This window comes from Sciurus vulgaris (assembly GCF_902686455.1).
Source record: "Sciurus vulgaris genome assembly, chromosome: 2".
NCBI lineage: Eukaryota > Metazoa > Chordata > Mammalia > Rodentia > Sciuridae > Sciurus > Sciurus vulgaris.
Genome location: NC_136462.1, coordinates 54,988,055 through 55,013,671, shown reverse-complemented (window position 1 = coordinate 55,013,671; position 25,617 = coordinate 54,988,055). Strand labels below are relative to the sequence as shown.

The following is a 25,617-nucleotide window of genomic DNA, read 5'->3' as shown; positions in this document are numbered from 1 at the left end:
ATATATGAATGCTAATCCTTAACAAGGGAGGATAGGGGGCAGGAAGTATAGAACTTCATTGGATAAGACAAAGGGAAATGAAGGGAAGGAAGAGGGATGGGAATAGAAAAGACAGTAGAATGAAATAAAAATAACTTTACTATGTCCATATATGAACACAGAACCAGTGTAACTCTGCATCATGTTCAACCACAAGAATGGGATCCAAATTGTCATGGGTTATGACCCATGTATGTATATGTCAAAATATCTAAAAATAAAAACAACAACAAAAAAGAATTCTCGGTCCATGGTTGGCTAACTCCATTGCTTTCAGGCCCATAACTAGGGAGAATATCATGGAAGGGAGCACATGGTAGAGCAAAGCTGTTTACCTCACGGTAGACAGGACGCAGAGAGAGAGAGAGAGAGAGAGAGAGAGCTAGAGTACACAGGTGACAAGATACACCCTTCAGGGGCAAGCCCCCCAGTGACCTATTTCCTCCAACTAGGCTCCACCTCCTCCTATTCCACCACCTCCCAATAGTGCCACCAGTTGGGGACCAAGCATCTTTAACACATAGTCTTCAAGGTATATTCCAGATCCAGGCTATATCAACAGCTGTGGTCCAGCACATGTTAAGTTCATCCATGTCCCTCGATCTGTATAACTTCTATGCATCCCTCAGATGGCAGCTGGCTAACACATTCTCTGTCACTTCCCAGTGTTATATTAGATTCCTCACCAATGTCTCCTACAACACCTTATGCGAACCCCGATGGTGATACCTAGCATACTAGATTCTAGTTCATTGCTTGGATATATATGTCCTCATATGTTTTAAACTTTCTCAGAATAAGAACTGTTCTCTCATGCACCCTCTCCCACCATAGAAAAAAGAAGAAACAGAGATGTTAATGTTGTAATATGATTAAATGATTTATAAAATAATGAACAGGTAAAATGCATCCAGAAGCATAAAAATCTCATACAAAATATATACATGGTGGGTGGGAAAGCAGATATATTCCCAATTGCCAAAGATATTTTTGAAATTAAAATATAATACTCATCTATGTAGACATATATTGGTAAATACAGAAGTATATGTTAAAAATTCAAATAGCAAATAAAGTTGATACCTGAAAAAGATAGAAAATCTCAAAAGGCAGTAACTATATAAGAAACTGAAAAAACAACATGGTAAAATCTGCCATTACAAAAAGAAGAAAAAGATAGAAAAGAGCAAGCCTCAGGTGGCAGTCAGCTGAATTAACTTTGTTAGACTCCAAATAAGATGACTTGGGTTCAAATTCCAGGTTTAGCTTTTCCTTAACTCTTTTACCTTGGCAAATTAGTTATTCCCTTGAACTCTTAATATGCAAGAAAGATATAACAGCAATTACTGTGCTTTTTTAAGAACTAAAAGGTGACGTGTCAATCACCTATACTAGTGTCAGGCATGATAATATATAGATCAATAATAGATAGATGGATGAATAGAGATATACTTTAAGCATAGCTATCAGAAAGAGGTAATGCCTATGATATTCAAACTATTGTCTTCAAATTTTTACCCAAATTCTTGTTCCCATCTTGGCAGAAATTGTTTCCCAAACTTGAAGTATATTAAAGCAACTTAAGCACTCTGATCTTTTTGCATTTCATGTTTGAATTTTGTAAATCAGAGAACAGGTGTTTGCAAAGCAGCAATCTATTATTGAGCAATTTTACTGCAGTCTGTATTATCCAATTTTATAGGAATAATTCACGTTCAACATTTCTTATTCAAAAGCAAATGTTTCAGTCATTTTAGTTAAGTATTTTAAGTATTGAAAAACAGATTTTGGTATAAAATAGTGTGAAAATATTGATGACTAAATTCACAGCTAAAAGATAATTTAAGAAATTTTTAAAAATACAACTAAAATTATACAGCTGAACTAATAGTAATTTTTAAGTAAAAACTGAAAAAGGCGTATTTTGATGATCAATTCAAAATGGATCTGATAGCCATCACTCATTCTTCTTGAAATGTAAGAGAATGAGTACTCAGGAATATAACAGTTTGATTGTTGGGAGAAATCCTAGTTCTTGGTTGGCAGCAGTGAAAGTCTCAAGTATGTAAGAAAAACTTGCCAGGAGAAACGTTCTGCTTTGGCTACCTAGGAAAGTAAACAACTGCCCCAAATTGACTCAGTGTTACCAAGGGAACCCGTATAGGAACCTGGTGGTCTGATCCCCTGTGGCACATTGTGATTGGGCAAGAAACCTATAAAATGTATAGCTGTCCCCACAATAAATGAATTTGCAGGCTCCTCACCACAAGCCTGGTTCCACCCAACTCCCGGTGTCTGGGTCTTGACTCCGCACCCTTACCCTGCATCTGAGCTAGCCCAGCACGAGAGAAACTGCATTTGATATTCATACTTCTTGTAATGTAAATTACTAAAGCATTCAATTAGTCATCAGGACATTACCAAATGCAAATTTTAGTTTACATTTGTTACAGTTAAGAAACTTTTAACAGTTCATTTTAAAAAATAGAAAAAATAGACAAAATAAAAAGTTGGTTCACTGAAAAAAAAAAAAAAAAAAAAAAGAAAATTGATAAATCCGTAGCCACATTAACAAAGAGGAGAGAGAAAACACAAATCGCTAAAATTCAGAATGAAAAAGGAAATATCACAACAGACACTATTGAACTACAAAACATAATTAGAAGCTATTTTGAAAATCTATACTCCAACAAAATAGAAAATCTCAAAGACCTCAACAAGTTTCTAGAGATATATCCACCCAAAATGAATCAGGAGGACATACACAATTTAAATAGATCAATTTCAAGCAATGAAATAGAAAAGTCATCAAAAGCCTACCAACAAAGAAAAGTTCCGGACCAGATGGATTCTCAGCCAAGTTCTACAAGACCTTCAAAGAAGAGCTCATTCCAATACTCCTCAAAGTATTCCATGAAATAGAAGAGGAGGGAATCCTTCCAAACTCATTCTATGAAGCTAATATCACCTTGATACCAAAACCAGACAGAGACACATCGAGGAAATAAAATTTCAGACCAATATCCCTAATGAACATGGATGCAAAAATTCTTCACAGAATTTTAGCAAATCGCATACAAAAGCATATTAAAAGATAGTGCATCATGATCAAGTGGGTTTTATTCTAGGGATGCAAGATTGGTTCAACATCCAGAAATCAATAAATGTAATTCACCATATCAATAGACTTAAAGTTAAGAATCACATGATTATTTCAATAAATACAGAAAAAGCATTTGATAAAATATAGCACCCTTTCATGCTCAAAACACTATAAAAAATAGGGATAGTAGGAACATTCCTCACATTATAAAGGCTATCTATGCTAAGCCTAAGGCCAATAACATTCTAAATGGAGAAAAGCTGAAAGCATTCCCCCTAAAAACTGGAACAAGGCAGGGATGCCCTCTTTCACCACTTCTATTCAACAGTGTCCTTGAAATTCTAGCCAGAGCAATTAGACAAACCAAAGAAATTAAAGGGATACAAATTGGAAAAGAAGAACTCAAACTATCCCTATTTGCTAATGACATGATTCTAAATTCAGAGGAGCCGAAAAATTCCACCAGAAAACTTCTAGAACACATAAATAAATTCAGTAAAGTAGCTGGATATGAAATCAATGCTCATAAATCTAATGCATTTTTATTCATAAGTGATGAATCCTCTGAAAGAGAATTTAGGAAAACTACCCCATTCACAACAGCCTCAAAAAAAAAAAAAAAAAAAAAAAACTTGGTAATTAATCTAACAAAAGAGGTGAAAAACTTCTACAATGAGAACACTAAAGAAAGAAATTAAAGAAAACCTTAGACGATGGAAAGATCTTCCATGTTCTTTGATAGGCAGAATTAATAGTCAAAATGGTCATACTACCAAAAGTGCTATACAAAATCAATGAAATTCCAATTAAAATCCCAATGACATACCTCATAGAAATAGAGCAAGCAATCATGAAATTCATTTGGAAAAGTAAGAAACCCAGAATAGCTAAAGCAATCCTTAGCAGAAAGAGCGAAGCAGGGGGTACCACAATACCAGAACTCCAACTATACTACAGAGCAATAGTAACAAAAACAGCATGGTATTGGAACCAAAACAGACAGGTAGATCAGGTAGACAGGTAGATCAATCGTACACAATAGATGACATAGAGACAAGCCCAAATAAATACAGTTTTCTCATACTAGACAAAGGTGCAAAAAACATACAATGGGGAAAAGATAGCTTGTTCAACAAATGGTGCTGGGGAAATTGGAAATCCATATGCAGCAGAATAAAACTAAACCCCTATCTCTCTCCCTGCATAAAACTCAACTCAAAATGGATCAAGGACCTTGGAATCAGACCAGAGACCCTGCACCTTATAGAAGAAAAAGTAGGTCCAAATCTTCATCATGTTGGCATAGGTTCAGACTTCCTTAACATGATTCCCAAAGCACAAGAAATAAAAGCAGGAATCAATAATTGGGATAGATTCAAACTAAAAAGCTTTTTCTCAGCAAAGGAAACTATCAACAATGTGAAGAGAGAGCCTACAGAGTGGAAAAAATCTTTGCCACTCATACTTCAGATAGAGCACTAATCTCCAGAATCTATAAAGAACTCAAAAAACTTTACACCAAGCATACAAATAACCCAGTCAACAAATGGGCTAAGGAAATGAAGAAGATCTACAATCAACAGATATATGAAAAAAATGTTCAAAATCTCTAGTAATAAAAGTAATAAAAGAAATGCATTTCACCCCAATTAGAATGATAATTATCAAGAATACAAGCAACAACAGGTGTTAGCAAGGATGTGGGGAAAAATGGGGAAAAAGGTACACTCATACATTGCTGGTGGGGTTGCAAATTAGTGCAGGCACTCTGGAAAGCAGTGTGGAGATTCCTTAGAAAACTTGGAATGGAACCACCATTTGACCCAGCTATCTCACTCCTTGGCCTATACCCAAAGGACTTAAAATCAGCATACTACAGTGATACAGCCACATCAATGATCATAGCTGCTCAATTCACAATAGCTAGATTGTGGAACCAACCTAGATGCCCTTCAATTGATGAATGGATAAATAAACTGTGGTATATACACACAATGGAATATTACTCAGCCATGAAGAAGAATAAAATTATGGTATTTGCAGGCAAATGGATGACATTGGAGAATATCATGGTAAGTGAGATAAGTCAATCCCCAAAAACCAAAGGCCTAATGATCTCTTTGATAAGCGAATGATGATACATAATGGGGGTGGGAGGGAGGTAAGAATGGAGGAAGGATAGATTTTATAGAGGAATGAGGAATGGGAGGGGTAGGGGAAGAAAGGGAAAAAAATAATTGATGGAGACAAACATCACCCTATGTACCTGTATGATTACACAAATGGTATGACTATTTCATGTACAACTAGAGAAATAAGTTTTACCCCATTTGTTTATAATGAATCAAAATAAATAAATTTTTAAAAGATTTCTTTTAAATGTTCCATAGAGATGCACACATATATAGGCCTAATGAACTATACCTTGACTACAAGTAAAGAAAACACTTGCGTTTATAATAGTTCTCAGTCTATCAGGTAAATGCTAAAACTTGATTTAAATAATCAATGATGTTCCAAATGTATCAATTCAAGCATAACAGGGAAATGCATCTCTTTGGTGAGAAATCAATAGTTGCCCACTTACATGCAAATTTCAAATTCATTTATTCCACTAATGGTTTTAAAGAACTATATGCCAAATACTATGCTTGAAACAGTATCTTACAGTACTGTTTTTCATATTGTGATCCTATGAGAGTGTCAGTATATGAAAAATGTAAAAAATGAAAACAGGATCTGATATCAGTCTTTTCATAACAGTATGATTAAATGAAACAGGGTCCTCAAAATGTGGACCCAGACTCCCTCTATCAGCATCCGAAGGGAAACTGTTAGAAATAACAGTGGGTAAATTATGGGCCCACTCCAGATCACTAAATCAGCAACTGGTTTAACAAGTCTTAAGTAATTCTGATGAACACTGAAGTACGAGAATCACTGCCACAACACAAAGAAAATAGTGTATTCAGTTTGTGAATAGATGCAGTAAATAAAATGAGCATTTAGACCATAAATCCATATAAAAATCTCTATTCAATTGACTTGCATGATGTTGAGGTCTAAAAAAAATAGCAACTGTTAATCTGAACACCATACTCTATTTCAGGTTCTGATATTTTTATTTTTTTCTCCACTCTAATTGGATGAATGACTGTTTTCCAGTGAATTCTCTATCCCTAGTGATATAAGACACTGAACTTATATTGGTCTCCCGGATAGTTTCTTTGAAATGGATCAAAGTATTGGAATTCATAATTGCTGTATGTTTATAGTTTTAAGTAAACAAAATAGTTTAAAAATTTAAGAAATGTTCTTTCATCTAAGAAAATATGCATTTCTGTTAGTCTTCAGTTCTTTAACAAAATACTGATTCAAGTGGACAGCTAGCATAACAGATCAATTTAATTAGGTTGGAGTCAGCAGACTTCAGAATAATATTAAACCCATACAAAAACCTTTTTTCCTATCCCCTTATAACATTAAATAAATTAATTAGTTTAAATAAAAAACTAATACTGATTCGTTGATATCTGGTATTTTCAATATTCATGACTTTCTAATCTTTTACAATTTTGTTTGAAAGTACAAATCTCACCCTATTAACACATACAAGAAATCATAGACTCCTAAATGCCCTTTTAAATGTCATATTTTTCTAATTAGTTTTTTTCTCCTTTCTCTTTCTCTCTTTCTTTATGAAAATTCTCCCATTATAGTATTTGTGACTAAATTTATGTTTCTACATTCCAACTTCAGCTCTGGAGTCTAATGCTTTTGACCTAACTTACACATTCAAGGGGACATGTCCACAGTTCTAATAGCATGCTCTGGCCTAGAGTATCTTTGTTTGTTTTATATCCCCCTATCATTTGCACTTAATGAGTCTAAGTTTGAAAGTATGAGCATGCTTGCAGAATCTTCTGTCAATAATTCAATACTCTTAAATTCCAAAAATCTCCTTACTAATGACATTCATTTTCTACCACATGCAGGATCAAGAAAAAGGAAAATTCTAATTATTTTTCCCAGGCAACATTACTAAAAAGAATGAAATCTGTACAAAGGAGTGTAGGCTCAAAAAACTCAGCAGAACATAGAATTTTCTAAGACACACTTACTTTAAAATAAGGCACCCTTATACTACAGAGCTGTCTACATCACTCAAAGGTCCATACCTTACCCAGTTCTTTCCAGTTGCCCACACATGACTTTTCCTACTAATACATAAATTATGAAGTTAGTGTTTATGGGAAAGAAGCAGATGGGGTACAGTGTTTTTATTTGGTGATAATTTCATTAACACTGGATTAGGGTTTATTTCTTTTCCAGAGCTAAGGAGACCATTTAAACAATGTTCTCACTACAATTCTCTGTATTCCTAGCTCCCTGTCTCATCTCCATATTTGATGCTTTCCAGAATATTTATTAAATAGGTTGAAATGAACATCAGAGAATATAAAGTCATGTCCTTCTCAAAATGTTTCCTCAAAATAAAATTAATATTCAGGTTCCTCTCAGTTCAATCTCAGTTCAATATTTCTTCTTCTGCTCTTTCACTATTCCAGTCTAAATCACTATTACCTCATATATCTGCCCAGCTGTGCTATTGTAATACTGTTCAATACACTCTAATTAAGATGATCAGATTATAAAAGATGTTATTTTATTCAAGATTCAAAACTGTGCGAAGAATTCAGACTGTTTACCAAATCTCCAGATTTTCCTGAAATCACACTAAATAACCTATGTCAAATGTCTCCAAATGTCTCTATGAACTGAATCTCCCCAACAAAGTCAAGCACATGTATTATTTCAATTTAATTTCTATCTTATTCTACCATTATCCTGTTACTGTCTGAACACTGTACCATAGACATAGTACATACCATATTATTTGCTAAAGTATAAAATATTCATTCCTCAACCAACTAATATTTCACATTCTCTTCAAAATTCTCTACTTTTTCAGTTAATGTATTAAACCAGATACTTAGCAATAGTGATGACTGCAATTATCAAGCTTACTGTTGATTATGTATAATAAATTTCTAAAAAGTTAACCAAAATCCATTATAATAATCATCCTTTAATAAAAAATAGGTAATAAATTATTTACTAAAATAACTTTTAAATATTTTAACTGGTGGGAAAGATAAGGAGCAGCTCAATTATTATAGTTACATCTATGAAAAACAATATGACTTTATAATTAATTCATGTAATAATTATGCCAAGATGCATATTTTTGATCAATGATTGACTAATTAGTGATTATTAGTAGTTAGTGTCTAAAAGGAAAACTTTGGAATAAACCTTTAAAACCAACGGTTTCTACCTTGGTGATCAGGTCTCTTAGTCCACTATTAGGTTGTACTAACTGCTCCTACACCTATTTCTATGGCACTTTGAATATGTTTTTATTACAGAACTTATTTATTTAACAGACATTGAGGACAATACTTCATTTTTTTAATTTCAGACAATTACCATAAGATTAATTTATTCAAAGCTTTATTGACTGAATGGGTGAGCAAATGAATATGATAACTGCAAACATTTTAATGTATCATGACTTAAGAATTCAGAACAGGGACTGTTAAGGTATTCAATGAAATAATCTTCTTTCCAATGATGACAGTCAACAAGCCACAGTCATTGTATACCTCTATGTCATAATATAAAAAGGAAACTGCATAAAATTCTAAAATACTTTCACAACAGAAACTATAATTGAGTGTGTTTTAAATGAATTGAAATGATGTTTATGTAATCCAGTATATTGGCATAACTGAGGAAGAGCTTTGTTTTGTACTTAATTCCTTAGATACCAAGGAAAGCAGACATTCAAATAACCTTTTTCTCTTTCCTCTTAAGCAACAAATGAAGCAAATAATTGGAGGCTAGTAGCTGTCTAAGGAGATTAAACAATTGTTTAGTTGAGCCTAAAAAGTATAACTTAAGGACATTCATAGTTGGGGGAAACTTTTTTCCACAAATTAATTTTTTGGCTTCTTGTGATATATTTGTTATGGTAAAGTCTTTTAACATAGAAATTCTAGAATTTCAGTGCCTTTTCCTAGACACACTGAGATATTTTACAATAAAAGTGAATAAGCCACTTAAATTCTGAGACAATGCTCCTCATTAAATTTAATTATAGACCAAAGTAGTTAGCTAATATTCATAGGAAACAAGAAATGCCTGGTTCAGTTTACCAGCTTCATCCAGCCATGGATTTAACAACACAGCAATGATTCCACAATCATATTCAATTTAAGAATAGGTAATAAGGATTACAAAGGTTTCTAGATTAAAAATAAAACAGGCTCTTTAGACGTGAATTTGCCATTTATCTTAAAGGCTCAAACTTGAATTTTAGACTTCTACTAACACACAAATATATTGTGTACAGATCATGTCTGATATTAAAATGGAAGATATTTTCTGGTAGGTAGTTTAGTTATTTCATGATAGAAAAATTACTTATGTCAATAGGCTTAAAATAAATAAATGACCTAAAATAATATAACTTTAAAATGATAAAATTGGTCTAGGGGTATAGATCAGTGGTAGAGTTCTTGCCTAGTATATGTGAGGCCCTGGGTTCAATTACCAGCATTGCAAAAAAGAAAAAAATCTTAAAGTATGCAACACAAATTAATGATCCCTTGATTGCATAATCAAACTCATCAACAGTAATTATTAGAGGAAAATCAATGTTTAAAAAAAATTGTGCTCCTTTGGTCACTTTCTTAAACATTCAAGTTATGTTGATTATATTAAAAAATTCATTGATTCAAGATGCTGAGATACCTTGAGGAATAAAAAAGGCCATATGTATGTAATATAAAATCTCCATTAAGTGATGATTAGAACAGAATTTAAGAATGATTTTAAAATGCTGATATCTTATGTCCTATGACACAAGACGTTGATACTAAATGTATATAAATGGGATATCAGAAACCCAAATTTTCTAATACAAAAAGTTAAACTTATTCATTGTAATACCTTTGCTTCTTGTATAAAGCAGGGAACTTTAGTTAGAAGCATCATTTTAGTTTGTATATGAAAAGCATTTGCCCTATCACTGTAAAATTTTATATGTAAGTGGATCTTCAAAAGAAATGTTGCTTAATGAAGCCATTTTGCATGTAACGATTTCTCATGTGAGGATTGAATACAGTGGAAGTGGTAGTGGAAAGAGAAGTATATATTCATGCTCTTTTTCTTCTTGCATGATATTTACAAATGTCACCTTCTTGTTCACATTGGCAGAACAACACAGAACTACCCCAGTTGCCAGATAGGTATCATCACCTTCAATGTATAGGATAGGAACTCATGTTTACATATGTCCATAACTATGCTCATGGTTATATAGCTAAGTAATGATGAGGAAAGACTGTCTAGACTTGGAAGCTGAGTGGGTTTGGAATTCATTATTTTAATAGAATATAGTAAAGGGATTTTATACGCAAACATCACACATACATGATTTATTCTGAAGCAGAATAGTAGAACAATATCTAACCAATTTGATTAAAAAGAACAACCAGTGACTGGAATATATGTATCCTTGAATATCAGAGTTATGTATCAGTTTTATGATCAAAAATGTAGATAGGAATTTAGAAATATTCATGGCAGAAATGAAAAATTTAAAAAGATAATTGTTGGAAAATAGCATAGCAATCCTAACCCCTGATTGCCCCCCACCCCAAAAAAATATACTGAAGAAGACAATTTGCTAATACTGGGTACAAACTATGTAGAATAAGGAGGGGGCTTAATTATTTGGCTTCCTCTGGAGAAGAATTCTATCTGTACCAAAATCTATCTTGCAATTTGTTAGTGGAAGACTTCATTGGCAAATACTTTCATGCTAACTTTGACGAACAGAGAACAATTCTGCATTGCATACATAACAGACATATTGGGTAAAAAAATAAAGGTTTCAATCACATTAAATAGAGAAAATGATAAATTGGGCTTGGTGGCACATACCTGTAATCATAACCACACAGGAGGCTGAGACAGGAGGATTGCCTGTTCAAGGCCAGCCTCAGCACATTAGCATGGCCCTAAGCAATTTAGTGAGACTCTGTCTCAAAATAAAAATAAAAAATAATTAAAAAAAAAAAAAAGCACTGGGGAGAGAGAGAGATGGAAAGAGGAAATGATGAGAATGATGAGCAGAGTTAGGTAAATTCCACAGAATAAACAGGAAGCTCTTTTAGATTGTAACAGCAAGTTACCTAAAGACTTCCAGAAAATATAACTGAGGAAAGACGTGAGAAACCAAAGAAAAAATTTTGACTCTACCATTGAAAATAGACTGCCAGAAAATAGTAAAAGACACCTAAAGAAAATTATTTATTTTTGCAAATAGCATACGGTCTTAGGTCCTCGGATTTTTAAAAAACAGATGTATAATCAAAGATGAACATGAATGACCAAACAATGTAGTAAGCACTTAATAAAAGAGTGTGAGGTGGGAAAAGTCAAGCATACTTTAAGAGGCGCCAAGGAAAAAAGATTTTTACAATAGGAGCTGGGTTAAGAAGAGAAAAGGAAAGAGATAATACATCACCTGAGGACCTGAGGGACAAAGAACTGTTAGTCTAATTTTTTTTAATCTTCCCTATCAAGGAAATTCATCAAATCAGAGCAAGTAGAACAAACTATTTTGATGTGGATCTGGGATTTACTATTTTACCCAGGGACCAATATAATGATGGAGAGAGAATGAGAGAAAAATTCCAAAGGTCCACTGTGGTCTGCTGGATCAGTGACCTATGAACACTTAGACAAGAAAGCAGTAATTATCAAGTGCCAGATATTTTCAATAGGAAAATTCATTTTACGTTTTTGAGATTATTAAATTTAAAGGATAAGAGTATTTGGTTTACTATGTATCTTAATTTGACTGATGTATCTCAAAAGGTTTTTTATTAAAAATGTTTGAGGAAGATAGAAAAAGGGTGATTTTAAAATAAAATACATTGATTGTTTTTTCTCCAAGAAAATCTTGTCCTTTCTAATGGTCCAACTGAAAATGTACTCTGTGATTTAGCTAAGAAATGGAACACACATTGAAAATCTGCATCATGTGAAGTGGAAGACAGCAAACAGATAATGTGGTAATCAAATAAATATTCAAAAATGTTTTGTTACCCTGAGAAAGCCACCCAGATAATACATCATCTAGTAACAAGCAATATATAGACCTACCTTTAAATTTCAAAATATCATTACACCACAAAGGATAAGTGACTTTAACAGTGGTTAAATTGAAAAAGATCAAAATTTTCCCATATAACCCATAATCTTCAGCAAACTTACAAAAACATCATACTTTGTTATTTCTTCTCATTTTACTAAAGTAGTTATGTTCTTCAGACTTATTAAAGTGTTTTAAAATATTCTGTACATACCTTGATCCCTTTGAGTAAAAATATGTAAGACTTGGAGCTTCACGGGAAACAAGGCAAATGATTACAGAATTTAGGGAAGTGTGAGCATTCTAAATAAGTTCCTTTCATGGAAATGATGCTGTATAATTTCTCAAGCATCTCTAGTTATGAAGGGTTTCAAAGGGCTCAAAGGGTGTAGCTTTAATATGTTTTCTAACATGGTGGAAAAATTGTAAATTCCAAAAGTTTGTAAGTACTTCAGAGTAGTTTGTATAGTAAAATTAACTTTGATATAAGAAAATAGATCCTATAGTTCATGCAACATGGTTAGAAAAGATATAATAACAAAGTCTACACAGAGAAAAAAAAAAAAAAGACACCATTTAAATTTCTCACCTGTCGAATACCCAACCTGTATGCTACAATGCGATCCACTGCATCAGGGTTCATTTGTGTCCACTGAAGACTGTAGGAATAAACACGGTGTCTGTTCTGCCACACAGGATTATAGGTATCGTAATAGAATTCTGGAGCATAGGCCTTTCCTGAAAACAGAAAGTGTGCTCAAATGTGAATGATGACATAGTAGACTTTAAACATCCTTAAAATTTTCTTCAGCCAAACTGTCACTTTCTACTCCATATTTAATAAGCGATTCTTCAATTTGAAAAGTCATACCATTGATATCTAATCAATATTCTGTTATGTTTGAGAGTAGATGCAAGAAGGGTTGATGGAATGAGCAACGTGAGAAGAAGAGAAGGATCAAGGGTAATCCAAGGCTCTAGGCCTAAGCAATTCCAGGAACAGAATTCCCAAAAACTACAAGGGAAGCTATGGGAGAATTTTGGGGAGAAGTTCAGGAAATATGTTTTCAATGATTCCAGTGATTTAAATGGAGACATAAATTATGCAGTAGGATATTCATCTGGAATATAGGAGTGGTCAGGATTGGAGCTAGAACATTGCTAACCATGGGCATAAAAGATAGAATAAATTGAAAGCTGTGAAGACGAGTGTGAGTAGTCAAGAGAAAATAGGGCTAAGCTTTGGGGCAACTCAAGGTTAAGAGTTATGGGAAAGGAGAGGAAGCACACAAAGACCTCTGGTGGAACAACCAGCGGACAGGAAGAAAGCAAAAATTATGATATCCTGGAAGTCCATACAAGTGTATCAGAATGTGAGTGGTCACCTAGGTTTGTCTTATCTGTGGCTTTGGACTATACATTTGAACTTAAAACTGTGACATTTGTCAGAGTCAAAATGGAGTTACTTCTGTCAAACCCTAACTGCCAAAATAAATAAATGCGACTAGGAGTTTATGAAGGAGAGTATCTTATGCCAGTATTCCTGACAATAGTCTTCATAAAAGACTGTCAGAAATGCAATCTTGCACAAAGACCACTGCAATCTTATACAGGAAATACTTCTATAAGGACGCCCACCCCACAGCTGTCTGTTTAATCTTGGACAGATGCCACCCTTGATATAGACCCCTGCAGCCAAGTATTATTGTTTGAAAACATCTTATGTAACCCTTCATCTTGCCTTCAAAAAGTTAACTTGCCTCGACCTCTTTGAATTCACTTGCAATTTATTAGAAAATGCATAACAACAATTGCAATATTCATGATTCCAAAGTAAATATCATTTTTCTTTGGAGAATCTTTCTCTGATATTTATTTGAAAATACAATAATTTAACAACAACAAAAGAACTTTGGTTAATATGGAAGGGACTTTAATTTGGATTTTAAGGAAACTTGAAATCCATATAGTGGATATAGCAAAAGCAAACCATCTCAGTTTTTTTTCCCCCATTGCCAAAATAAAAGTCATTCAGACCATTCAGAATTATAGATCCAATTTTCTAATATCTTGAAACAGATTATTTTATTACTAATGATACATTTGTTTAATAATCCAGCAATACTTAGTAAGAGCCTACTAGTGCCAAGTACTGTGCCAGTTTTAAATATACAATGACTGAGAAGGCCTGGCTTCACTTCTGGATATGAGACTCACTTTTATGTGGCAGTTTTTTTAACAATGAATATTATATTCAAAGAAAAGCAAGGAAAGCGGAGTTAGAATTAGAGACACTTAGCAATCAGTCACATGTTCTCAGACTTTTCATATAGCTTTGAGATTCTTTACAATTGTCACTGGAAAAAATAATAAATCGTACACTTCTCATCACTTATTCAACCTCCTGATTTTTCTTTCCTAGATTAAACATTAAATGTTTTCACTGGTTTCTCACTGTGTGCAGAACTTTCTCACATGATTTGATACATTTACTCATTGTCAGTCACTATCACCTATAGGTTGTGGAAGAGGTGATCCAGAAAAATGTATAAGAGATGATTAAAGGATGAATTTTGAACACTAAGAATGGAAAAGATAGTCTCTATCACCCCTGAAGTGTTTTATCAATGACATCAGATGAATGGAATTTAATGTTTGGCAGGCTTACTAGTACAATTAAATACATTGAATTAAATATATAAAGTTTAATAACACTTGGCAGTTTCCTATATCAACATTGTGTGCATTTTAAAAAATGATCTGTGAATAAGTTGAATTGAAAATGGATCATATACAAAGCATCCTGCACAGATTTCTAGAAAAGAGTCATCATACTAATTTTCTTTTTATTTTACATGATAGTTTTACTTAATTTGTGCTACTAAATGTAGCACAAATTCATGTTCATAATACTTAAGTCAAAGTCTAGAGAAGAGGAAAACAATACATTAAGTGAAGAAATTAGAATCCAAAATATTTGTGACAACTCGCATTTGAAACAAAATTTCTCAAAATGGTATTAGGGAGATGAATTTATTATTATCTGAGATAAAGAACTACAGTTTTGGTATAAGTAACGAGGGACAGGGGTACAACTCAGTGGAAGAGTGCTTGCCTAGCATGTGTAAGGCCCTGCCCTGGGTTCCAGCATCAGCTCTGCAAACAACAACTACAACAAAATCAATACCAATACTGCAAATGAATTAATTAGCTGGTTAGCGGAGTAATATGAATCTAATCTGCTTTCATTATAGAGCAGTATCTAGAGTGCTGGAGAGGTGAGTCTAGTGTTGCTGCCTTTTAATGGGAGAGGAAGTTGTTTTTAATATGTAGCCAAGGAGGAAACACATGGATATGAGACTCACTTTTATGTGGCAGTTTCTTAACAATGAATATTATATTCAAAAAAAAGCAAGGAAAGCGGAGTTAGAATTAGAGACACTTAGCAAAGAAAGAAAACAAATCTTCCTAAAGGGACAAACTGTTATTTAGTAGTTGAAAATCTATCAGAGGAAGAAAATCAGACTAAATGTGAATAGAGTTATGAAATAAGATGAATACCAATGATTTCCTATTAGAAGGACGCATATTTTGACTTAGAAATACTCCACTAAGATTTTTGAATAAGGAATTGCCTACCTGAGTAGGTCATGAATTTCCCTTCAGTAGAAGTATTTAGTCAATACTTAAATAGCCATTTAGCAGGACTGATATGAGTACTTGCCCACCAGAGACAGGCATTAAGATATTTTTTATTCTTGAATCTTTAGGGTGTGATGACATGTTTGCCTACTGTAAAGCTGAATTTGATTCCTTAATTAATTTTAGACTACCTATGGCTTAAATATGGAGGAACTATTATTTATAAATTATCTCATAACTTCATGAAATTATTACTCTTGAAAGTTCATACATTTATTTTAAACACTATTTTAACAAATTGAATATGCATGAATATGAATTCTTCTCTAAGGCAGGGCCCAGAAATCCAGATATATTATAAATACTTGAATTTATTCTGATATAAGAGGATGCATACCATACATTTTGAAATGCCTGAAAAAGGCTAACCTTTCCTGAAATTATCACCATGTCTGTGTAAGAAAAGACATCATAACTAATTCTAGTCACAGAAATATGTCTTTGGTCTTTTCCTCCTCTAAAGCTGGCAGCAGCATGCCTGCTCCAACAGCTGACATCTCTGGGCTAAGACTGAGATGGGTCACAAAAAGGGGCTGGAGTGAAGGAAGATGGGATGAAGACAAGAAATCATATTCTGAGCATTTTAACAAGTCGATATCCTAGTAGAGTATACGTTTAGTTGACTGCCAGTGGGTGATGGTTACTTGTCATAAATACAAATTACCTTAAGTCTAGGAAGTTTCTTTATCTTAAATGAACACTTTTAAGGTGATTAATGGTCTGACCTTGAAGTTAAAAAAAGATACTCCTGATCTTGTGAATAATGAAGTATGATTTTGTTTATCAAGACTGATATTCAAGGTAGGGAAGAAATTAAGCTCCAATCTAACCTTTAAATATTCCAAATTGATGCTATTTTACTGTAAAATTTCATGATAATCTTTATTTTTAATTATGGACTATTACAAAGTCTTTCCAAGATATTTTTTATATGCTCTGGATGAATCATATATTTTACAGAACGTTAGATTAGAAATACCTAATAGATTAAACAAATGTCTTATAGCTAAAGAAAGTTAGGGATAGAGTGGAGATAGTAATGACATGGAAGATGATAAAATAAATAACCAAATACAGCAAGAATCTTAATTTTGCTTCATGAAATTTTAAAATATAATAATTTAAGGTAATCACACTGTCTTATAATTAAAAGGGCAAAATGATTATACGATGCATAGATAGTATTGATTAGTAATAAATACTGATCAGGAATAATTTTGAGTAGTATAGATATGCTTACTTGTGTCTCAGCATACTTTGTACTGAATTTTCCTTGGGAAAATTTTAAAAATGAATACTGGGCTTTAATTTCAATTGAGAAATATATCACAATTTTTAAAATCACACACTTAACTTTCTGATTTCAAACAATCATATTTAATGCTTATGTACTCTCATTTGTAAAAAGTACACAGTAATACCAATAGACTATCTTAAAATACTCTTATGCTCTGACAAACAAACATGACATCTGCTGGTTGAATGGAGAAAGAATTAATAATCCTCTTTTCTTTTTTATACTTCAGGCATTTTTCTTCTACTTCTAGCAAGAATTCTAAGAAAAATTTCTTACTCTTCACATTCTAGTTTTATTTTTATACAGAATTGTTCCAGTTTAAATCATTTTAGATTAACTGACCTAGAACTACATTCCCTATCTAAACTGGGAGATTAATTTTAGAAACATTATGCATCATTATATATAGGTCTTGGATTTTAAAATATTCTTAAAATATATAGATGGAAAAGAATTGTGCTTCTTAAAAAATGTTGCCAAGAATTGTATAAAATACAGGTATTCTATTTTGCAAAAAAGTTTTCAAATGATTAAATTGAGATTTGAAAATATAAATTCATGAATAAAGTTAAACTAAAATAATTATTTACACTGAGAACATTTAAAATATGCTTGACTGTATGACTGATTTTTAGTAAAGTCAATATAGTTTTTTTTAATTAAAATTAAAAGTTATAAGGTATTATAATGGTCAAGTTGCTCTTTGAAAGCAATTAACAAAAATTTTGAAAAATAGGCTATAGGAAGATATAAACAGCCAAATTTGCTTTGGAAAACAATTTATAGGACAAGTCTGCATATGTGAGTGATAGCTGTCAATTTGTTACTTTGTTGCAGTGATTTTAATTAGGTAATTCATGTTACTTCCTAGGAAGTGCTGACAAAATCCAGATAAATAAAATCAAGTTCATTTTATTTCAGGCTGGATACTCTAGAAAAGAGAAATCCACAAATCACTACTTCAATATACTTCTTGTTATAAAAAAGTAATTAAAACAATAACAAATATAAAGGTTTTGCCTAAGAATGTTAGATTACATTAGAACAAACCTCTTTTTAAAGGTATACTTCCTAAACAAGAAAAGGATTCAATAAACAGAGAACTGAAAAACAGATAATGAATAAGAGTTTGGGGATACAAAAGTGTTGCTGGTGTTTGCAATCTATCTTATGAGTTGGATTTTTAGGTCTACAAATCTGAGGTTAATCTTGCAGTGCACGATAAGAAGTTGGATCTGATGCCCCCACATAAGACCAAAATTAGTGAAAGATATAATCTCAGACATTGCAGTATAGTAGAAAAAGACTGCCTTTCACCCATACAGAAAGATAACAAATATTTATCCTAACAAAAACAGTTCTTGGCTAATCATACTGCTAGAATACCTGAGGAAAGTCAATATCATATTGTTCTATAAAGACATGCACTGAATGTCCCCTAATCCAGGACACACAAGAAAATGTCCCACTGTGTGTGACCAACAAGGCCAGTGAACAGCAGATAACAAATAAATGATAACAGACCTCAGATAAGAGATCCATGAAATAACTTTCAGAAATAAATATAATTAAAACAATTGAAGTCATACAGTAGACAAGCACGATGGGCCTTTCTATGAAACAATAATGAATACTCTTTATTCATATAAAATTGATTTTATAAGGATAATTAAAGGGAGGGGACATCTTATATTTTTAATGATCTTAAAAGAAGTCCGAACTTAGTCAAAAAGGGATAAGGAAGAAATAAAGCATGACCGTAGGTGGAGAAAATGAATCTATTATAGCTAATACTTTTGAACCTACCACAGGAGCTCTTGGTTATAGCATGTAGTAACATCTTCCCTATCAAACTGTGCACTTCTTAGAAACAGACAACATCATCAGCTCTTACTACAACTGTTGACATAATGCATGTGCTTGGCTAAGACAGAAAGAACAGGTCAATACTGATTTATGAAGTGCTGTTTTGGGTATAATAAGAATTGAATATCTACATCATTGTTCAATTATTCCAAAATTATCTTATTCAATACTCCTGAAGTGGGAGAAAAGATTTTATAGTGTATTCTCTGGTGTTCATTTCCCTGTGTGAGAAGAACTCCATGGTGGCAGGTAATTATAATAATCAAGATGGTAGCAAAGAAACATTTCCACAAAACACGCTGCAAACTACAAACAATAAAATCTACTTTAAAACTTCTCAAATGTCTCTAGACTAATAACATGGAGTAACTATTGAAACCCAAGGCAAACTTAAAACAAACACTGATGATACACTGATTTTTTTAAAGCCTTCTAAAAACTGTAGGAATTATCGCTCTCTGCCTGTGTGCATTTTTAGTAGAAGCTAATCATAGGTCAAGTGATTTTTGAGTCAAGTCATAAAGCATTTATATACACAGACTAGTGAAGCCAGTGGATTACTAATTATAATCTGTTAGATATTAAATGTAATAAAATACATGCAACTCTCAGTTATTTCTCCATAGAATAGAAGAAAGAACATGCAATTGATGAAGCCAGAATTATTTTTCCTTCAAATTAATGAATATTAATTTAAAAAGAGTAGAAAGGAAATGTGTGAGGTAATGCATAGAGAATAAGATGATACTCTCTATGGAAAAAAAAGACGTGATCTGGGGAATGAAGAAAAGCTGATGAAGTCATAAGTGATTATACATAAGCAAACGGTCAGCACTGTCCTTTGGATACTGAGGTTGGACTCCTACATTTCCAATCTTCAGAGACCGCCTGGTCATGAGAGTCTCCAACTGAGATGGAAAATGACTTTGTGCATCTTACCAGGAAGAAGAGTAAAGAATGACATTACCTCTTGGAGTCCTATTCTTTTGAAAGCTTATTCTTTTGATTCAAAGCCATGTGAAAGTTATTGTCACAAAGTTGGGGGCATGAAGAGTACTTTGAGGAGAAAAAAATTTCATTCTATGAAGTCAAAGGGAAATTTTAGAAAAGAAACAACATACTTTGTTATATATCTATCTGTCACCTATATTTGGCATTTAGTTGTACGATATTTAATATCAGGCTTTATCACATTAAAAGAAGGTAATATAAAAGTTATTACCAATTTGATGGATTCTACCTATTCCCCTTTGACTTGAAAGGAAATATGAAAACAGATTTTTAAAAATAGAAAACATTGAAGTAGGTCCTAATAAAGAAACATTGTGTCTTATAGAGCACACTATCTGAGGATTAAAGTATCACACAGCCCTGAAACTGAGTGCCTTCCAGAGTACTCAACAGTTGATAACTTGTCAATATGTGTGCAGGAAGAAAAATCATAACAACTAATAATGCAACTTTGAGGTCAAGATTGACATCCTTCACTTAAAATTTGTGGAGAGTTCATTTTTAAAAAGAAGCAAGACCTGAGTAACAATTTACAACCCAACTCAATCATTCAGAAGGAGAGCTTCTGTGCTTGAGGTAGAGATTTTGTCCTTACTGTGTCTTCTCAAGTAGAAATAGTCTATATATTTTCAAATGACTGGTTATTGTCACCACATTATTTTAAAACTGCAACATAACTGGTTTTATTCATTGCTTAAATGAATCAATCTATCTTCTGCCGGAGTCAGAGCAGTGTGCACCATATTAGCACACTGGCTATGACCACAATTTATAACCCTGGAGCATAGGTTTCTTGATTGGTTAAATAGTAAAACTATTGAAAATGTTGTCCATCTTTATGAATCACAGAGATCTCTGTAGACAACTTTTAAATCTGCCCAGAAATAAAGACAGTGGCTTTGGGAACAACATTCTGATTTCTCTTGTTAGTTATGCATTATCAAAATAAAACTGCTAAAGAAATAGGTTTTAGGGTCTCCGCAAATGATTTTATTTAAAATACTGTGCATCAAGTTAGTGCTTGTATTTTCTATCTAGCTGTTAAGAAATAAAAAACATGTTAGCATCAGTTATAAACCTTCTAGTCACCAAAACAATGCTTTTGATAAATATGTTTTAACTTTATGAACTGGTTAGTTCCTAATAATAAGTTCAAAACATTTTTATGAAGGAAATAAGCCATTAGAAACTAGAAACAAACTTTATGGTATTTATGACTAAATTCATTTATAAAAGGAAGCCTTGCCCACACATCTTTGTCTTATCCCTCTCTTGAAGATTGATCTTTTGCATTACCTACTGTTTATAACCATTAGTTTTTTCCCTAATGACATATAATGGTACTCCAACAAAGCTTTGCATGTCAGCATTTGTTGAATAAATGAATCAGTGAACTTTTCTAACTGATTGTATTTTTCTTGCTTACGTTTTAGTGATTCAGATTGCCAAAACTTAAAGTCTGCACACCTTGATCACATAAACCAAAATGCTTTCTTCCTGAGATTCTTCTTTGTGTTTTAATTCTTATCTATTTTTGGTACCCAAATCATGATTATCCTTCCTTTGTTTAGTTAATCTTTATCTTATGATAATCAGTTAGATTATAATATTTTGTACTTAAGTAGGAAAATACATTGTAATGTTATACCGATATGTGAAGAAGAATTCCACAGAATATTTTCAACGTGATCATTTTTATTTCTAACTGGGACCCTTGCCCAGATTTAGGCATAGTTGGGGTCAATCGAAGGTACTGAATAATGCATAACAATGATTGCTTGTTGTTTCAGAATAATTCTAACATTTTAATCCCCACCTACATTAATTTTTAAAAAAGAGAAGTGTTATAGAAAAGGTCTCTAAATAAAACCCTTATTTTATTTAATTACCTCTACTAAGGAGATGTAATGTTATTGACCAAGTATAACCTTTCTTAGGTCCACCTGTGTTTTTAATAATGTTAGTGCAGCAATGAAACATTTGGATGATTTTTGCAAAGACAAAATAAAAGTCAATACTATAAAAGTTATATAGCCTTAATATGTTTTTATTTTTTATTATAGCTTAAGGCATTATTTAGAGATCTTTAACAAGCTCATGTCAATATAAATATTTACACATTAGGAAGGAAAACACTAACAAGTGATTGTAACTTGCTCCCTTCTTCCTCATGGATAATTGAGGTGGTCTTGACCTCAACCAAACCAGCTTCTAACTCAGGCTTTAACAAACTTTTTCTATAAGGGGTCCAAAAGTAAAATAAAGTTTTAAATCATGAGGTATATGGTTCTAGCATAACTATGCAACCATGCCACTATAGAGAAAAAAAAAAAAAAAAGATAACACTGAATGTCTATGTTTCAATAAAACAATTTTTATAAACACTGAAATATGAATTTCATGTAAGTTTCACATGTACTGGATTATCATTTTGCTTTTGTTTTTTCCCCTAAGCATTTAAAAATTTTAAAGGATTGAAGATGTAGCTTAGTAGTAGAGTGCTTGCCTAGAATACACGAGACCCTCGGTTCTAGCCCCAGTACTATGAAAAACAAACAAAAAAAATTTTTTAAATCATACTTACCTCACTGACTATACAGATACCATTGGCAGGCTGGCTGGATTTGGGTCCTGGGCTATAGTTGGCTAAGGTCTTTTCTAAATCACATTAGGGTTTGCAATGTATTAAGTTATTAAATTCTTATTAAGAACTCAGGATATACTGTCTGCATCTGAAAAATGCCTTTCTGAGACTTTGTATGTCAAATTGTTTATTTTAAATAAATATGCGATTTATTTACTTATGAACCACAGTTGCAATAAGTAGTAGAAATTAGCCACACATAATCTCAAAGTGTGAAAATTGAAGGACTCTGAACCCAGATTCTCTGATCTAAAAGGTCTAAATTTTCTTCTTTTTTTTTGTACTTGGGATTGTACCCAGAGTCACTTAACCACTGATTTCCCAGTCCTTTTGTATGTTTTATTAAGACAGGATCTTCCTGAGTTGCTTAGATTCTCACTAAGTTGCGGAGGCTGGCTTTGAACTTGCCTCAGCCTCTTGAATCACTGGTATTACAAGTGTGCACCTGGCTGCCTGGCTACTCTGATCTAATTTGAGCAATGCATATTTATCACTCACTCATGCCAAGGCTGTAGAGAAAAAGAATATTAGAAAGCTGCCTCTGATAAGTTTGGGAACTTTTAGTTATAAATACTGAGTCTATGGCAATGTCTTAATTGTATAATTTGCTACATATTAGAAAGGTGGAAGTTGTGAATGACCTATGATCACTGTGACAATACAGTCCTTCCTTGTTAGAGCAAATGACTAATTGAATTAGAAAACATCTGAGAAAATACATATGTCACTTTTAATTAACTAGCTAGCATGATAAATAAAATGAAGACATGCTTCAAGAGTCTTTCCAAATGTCAATTATATATTTAATATATATATATATTTTTTTTTTTAAATAAATACCTAAACAGGATTTGACCTAATACATGCCTAAGAGTCACATAGATCTTTACAAATGCATACTCAGTGATGGTATAATTTGAGAGTGTGATATAATGTAAATGAAAATTACACTCAGCTACACAACAAACTCACAGATTCTTAATGTTCCCATTTTCACAGTTTTCAAAATTGTAATGACTGGATCAATAGAATTTGAAGTATTTATTTACAGCTGAAAAATTATTTCTTCTATGAGTATTCAATAACCAAAGAAAAGAAATGATGGGAGAAATGAAAAGACTAAGAAATTTAAAAGTTCTTGAATGTGATAGTCAGATATCGACAAATGATTTTAATATATTTTAACAGAATTTATTTTGTCTTCCACAGATAGTTGATAAAACTAAAGTACTGATTGCAGTTTGCAGATGTATTACAAGTAATACCTTTTTAAAGTTCTCTAGAAAAAAATTAAATGGATTTAAGATATCAATGTATTAAAAATCCAATTATTCTCATAACTTTTTCAGTATTCTAGGCATTATTCTATTATACAGCAACATCTGTGTGTTACTCAGCTTTTCATAGCTGACCAAATACTTAACAAGAACAATTTAGAGGAAGAAAAGTTTATTTTGGACTCAAGGTCCCAGAGGTTCAGTCTGTTGTCAGCAGACTCCATTGCTCTGGGCCCCAGATGAGACAGAACATCATGGCAGAAGGGTGTAGTGGAGGAAAAGCTATTTGGTTTAAGGTGGCCAGGAAGGAGAGAGGGGAAGGGGAGGGGGAGAGAACGGGGCCATGGACAAAAATAATCCAGGACATGCTCCCAGCTACCTATTTCTTGTAGCCATACCCACCTCTCTAGAATTACCACACAGTAGTCCATTTAAATTAATTAATCTGTCAAGTGAATTAATTCATTGATGAGGTTATAGCTCTCTCAGTATAATCATTTCACTTCTGAACATTCCTGCTCTAACACATGAACTTGTGCTGGGATTGAGGGGGGCATGAAAAACTCAAACCATAATAAACAATAAATAAACAAACATTGATGAATAAAATAATATTTAAATAGACACTTAATGAATGTTTAAAAATTATCACAAGTTTTAAAACCTTTTAATTAACATAAACATTTCTTTCAATTAAATGATTTTATAAGAACTTGTTTAATAAAAAATAATGTCTAAGTTTCAAGATTCCAAATTTCACACATACTTTATGAGAATTAATGTTAAATACCACTCTGGCATATCTTTTCTTTCTTTAGGATTATTCATAAAAATCATATCTCTACATCTTACTTCACTTTGATAATGTGACTGCTATTATACTCTACATTGCCTCTATGTACTGCCCAAAGTATATTTTATCATACTTTGGGTAGTTGCTTTGATCTTCTTCTTTTTAAAAACAGACTATAAAATTCTGGGACAAATGCCTTTTCTTATATATACTGTACTATCAGCTGAGAATGTGGAGAAAATCAATAGAACTAAAAAACCAAAAAACACAAAACATAAACAAATGAACACAACACTCTGCTAATTTTTTTATTGAAATAGTCAGTTTATCTGGATTTTTTTTGCTTGAATAATCATTGCAGAAACACAGCATATCTTGCAACAATAAAACTGATGCAGAACAAAATGAATTAATGTGTATATATAAACCAGAAGCTGAAATATCTCAGTTATTATGCATTAAGCTTTCCTACTTGCAACTTTCTCACTCAAGTTCAAAATTGATTAGGACTACTAACACAATCTTCAAAGATACATTTAGAGAAAATGTCATATAGCAGTATTCACATGGTCAGATGGTATCATGCATTCATGTCCCTTATTAAAATGCATTAGTAAGTAGTATGATAGTTAATGAGTAATTAAAATATGGAGAGGCCA

The 25,617-nt window shown here is 32.5% G+C and overlaps 1 protein-coding gene across 2 annotated transcripts in view; it reads right to left on the bottom strand.

Moving 5' to 3' along the window:
* Positions 1 to 25,617, bottom strand: part of MDGA2 (MAM domain containing glycosylphosphatidylinositol anchor 2) — a 780,047-nt gene that overhangs the window by 63,714 nt on the left and 690,716 nt on the right. For both annotated transcript variants that reach the window (XM_079126024.1, XM_079126023.1), the window contains exon 10: positions 12,958 to 13,106. In XM_079126024.1, the coding sequence (XP_078982150.1) occupies positions 12,958 to 13,106 (149 nt within the window). The remainder of the gene's footprint in view (positions 1 to 12,957; positions 13,107 to 25,617) is intronic.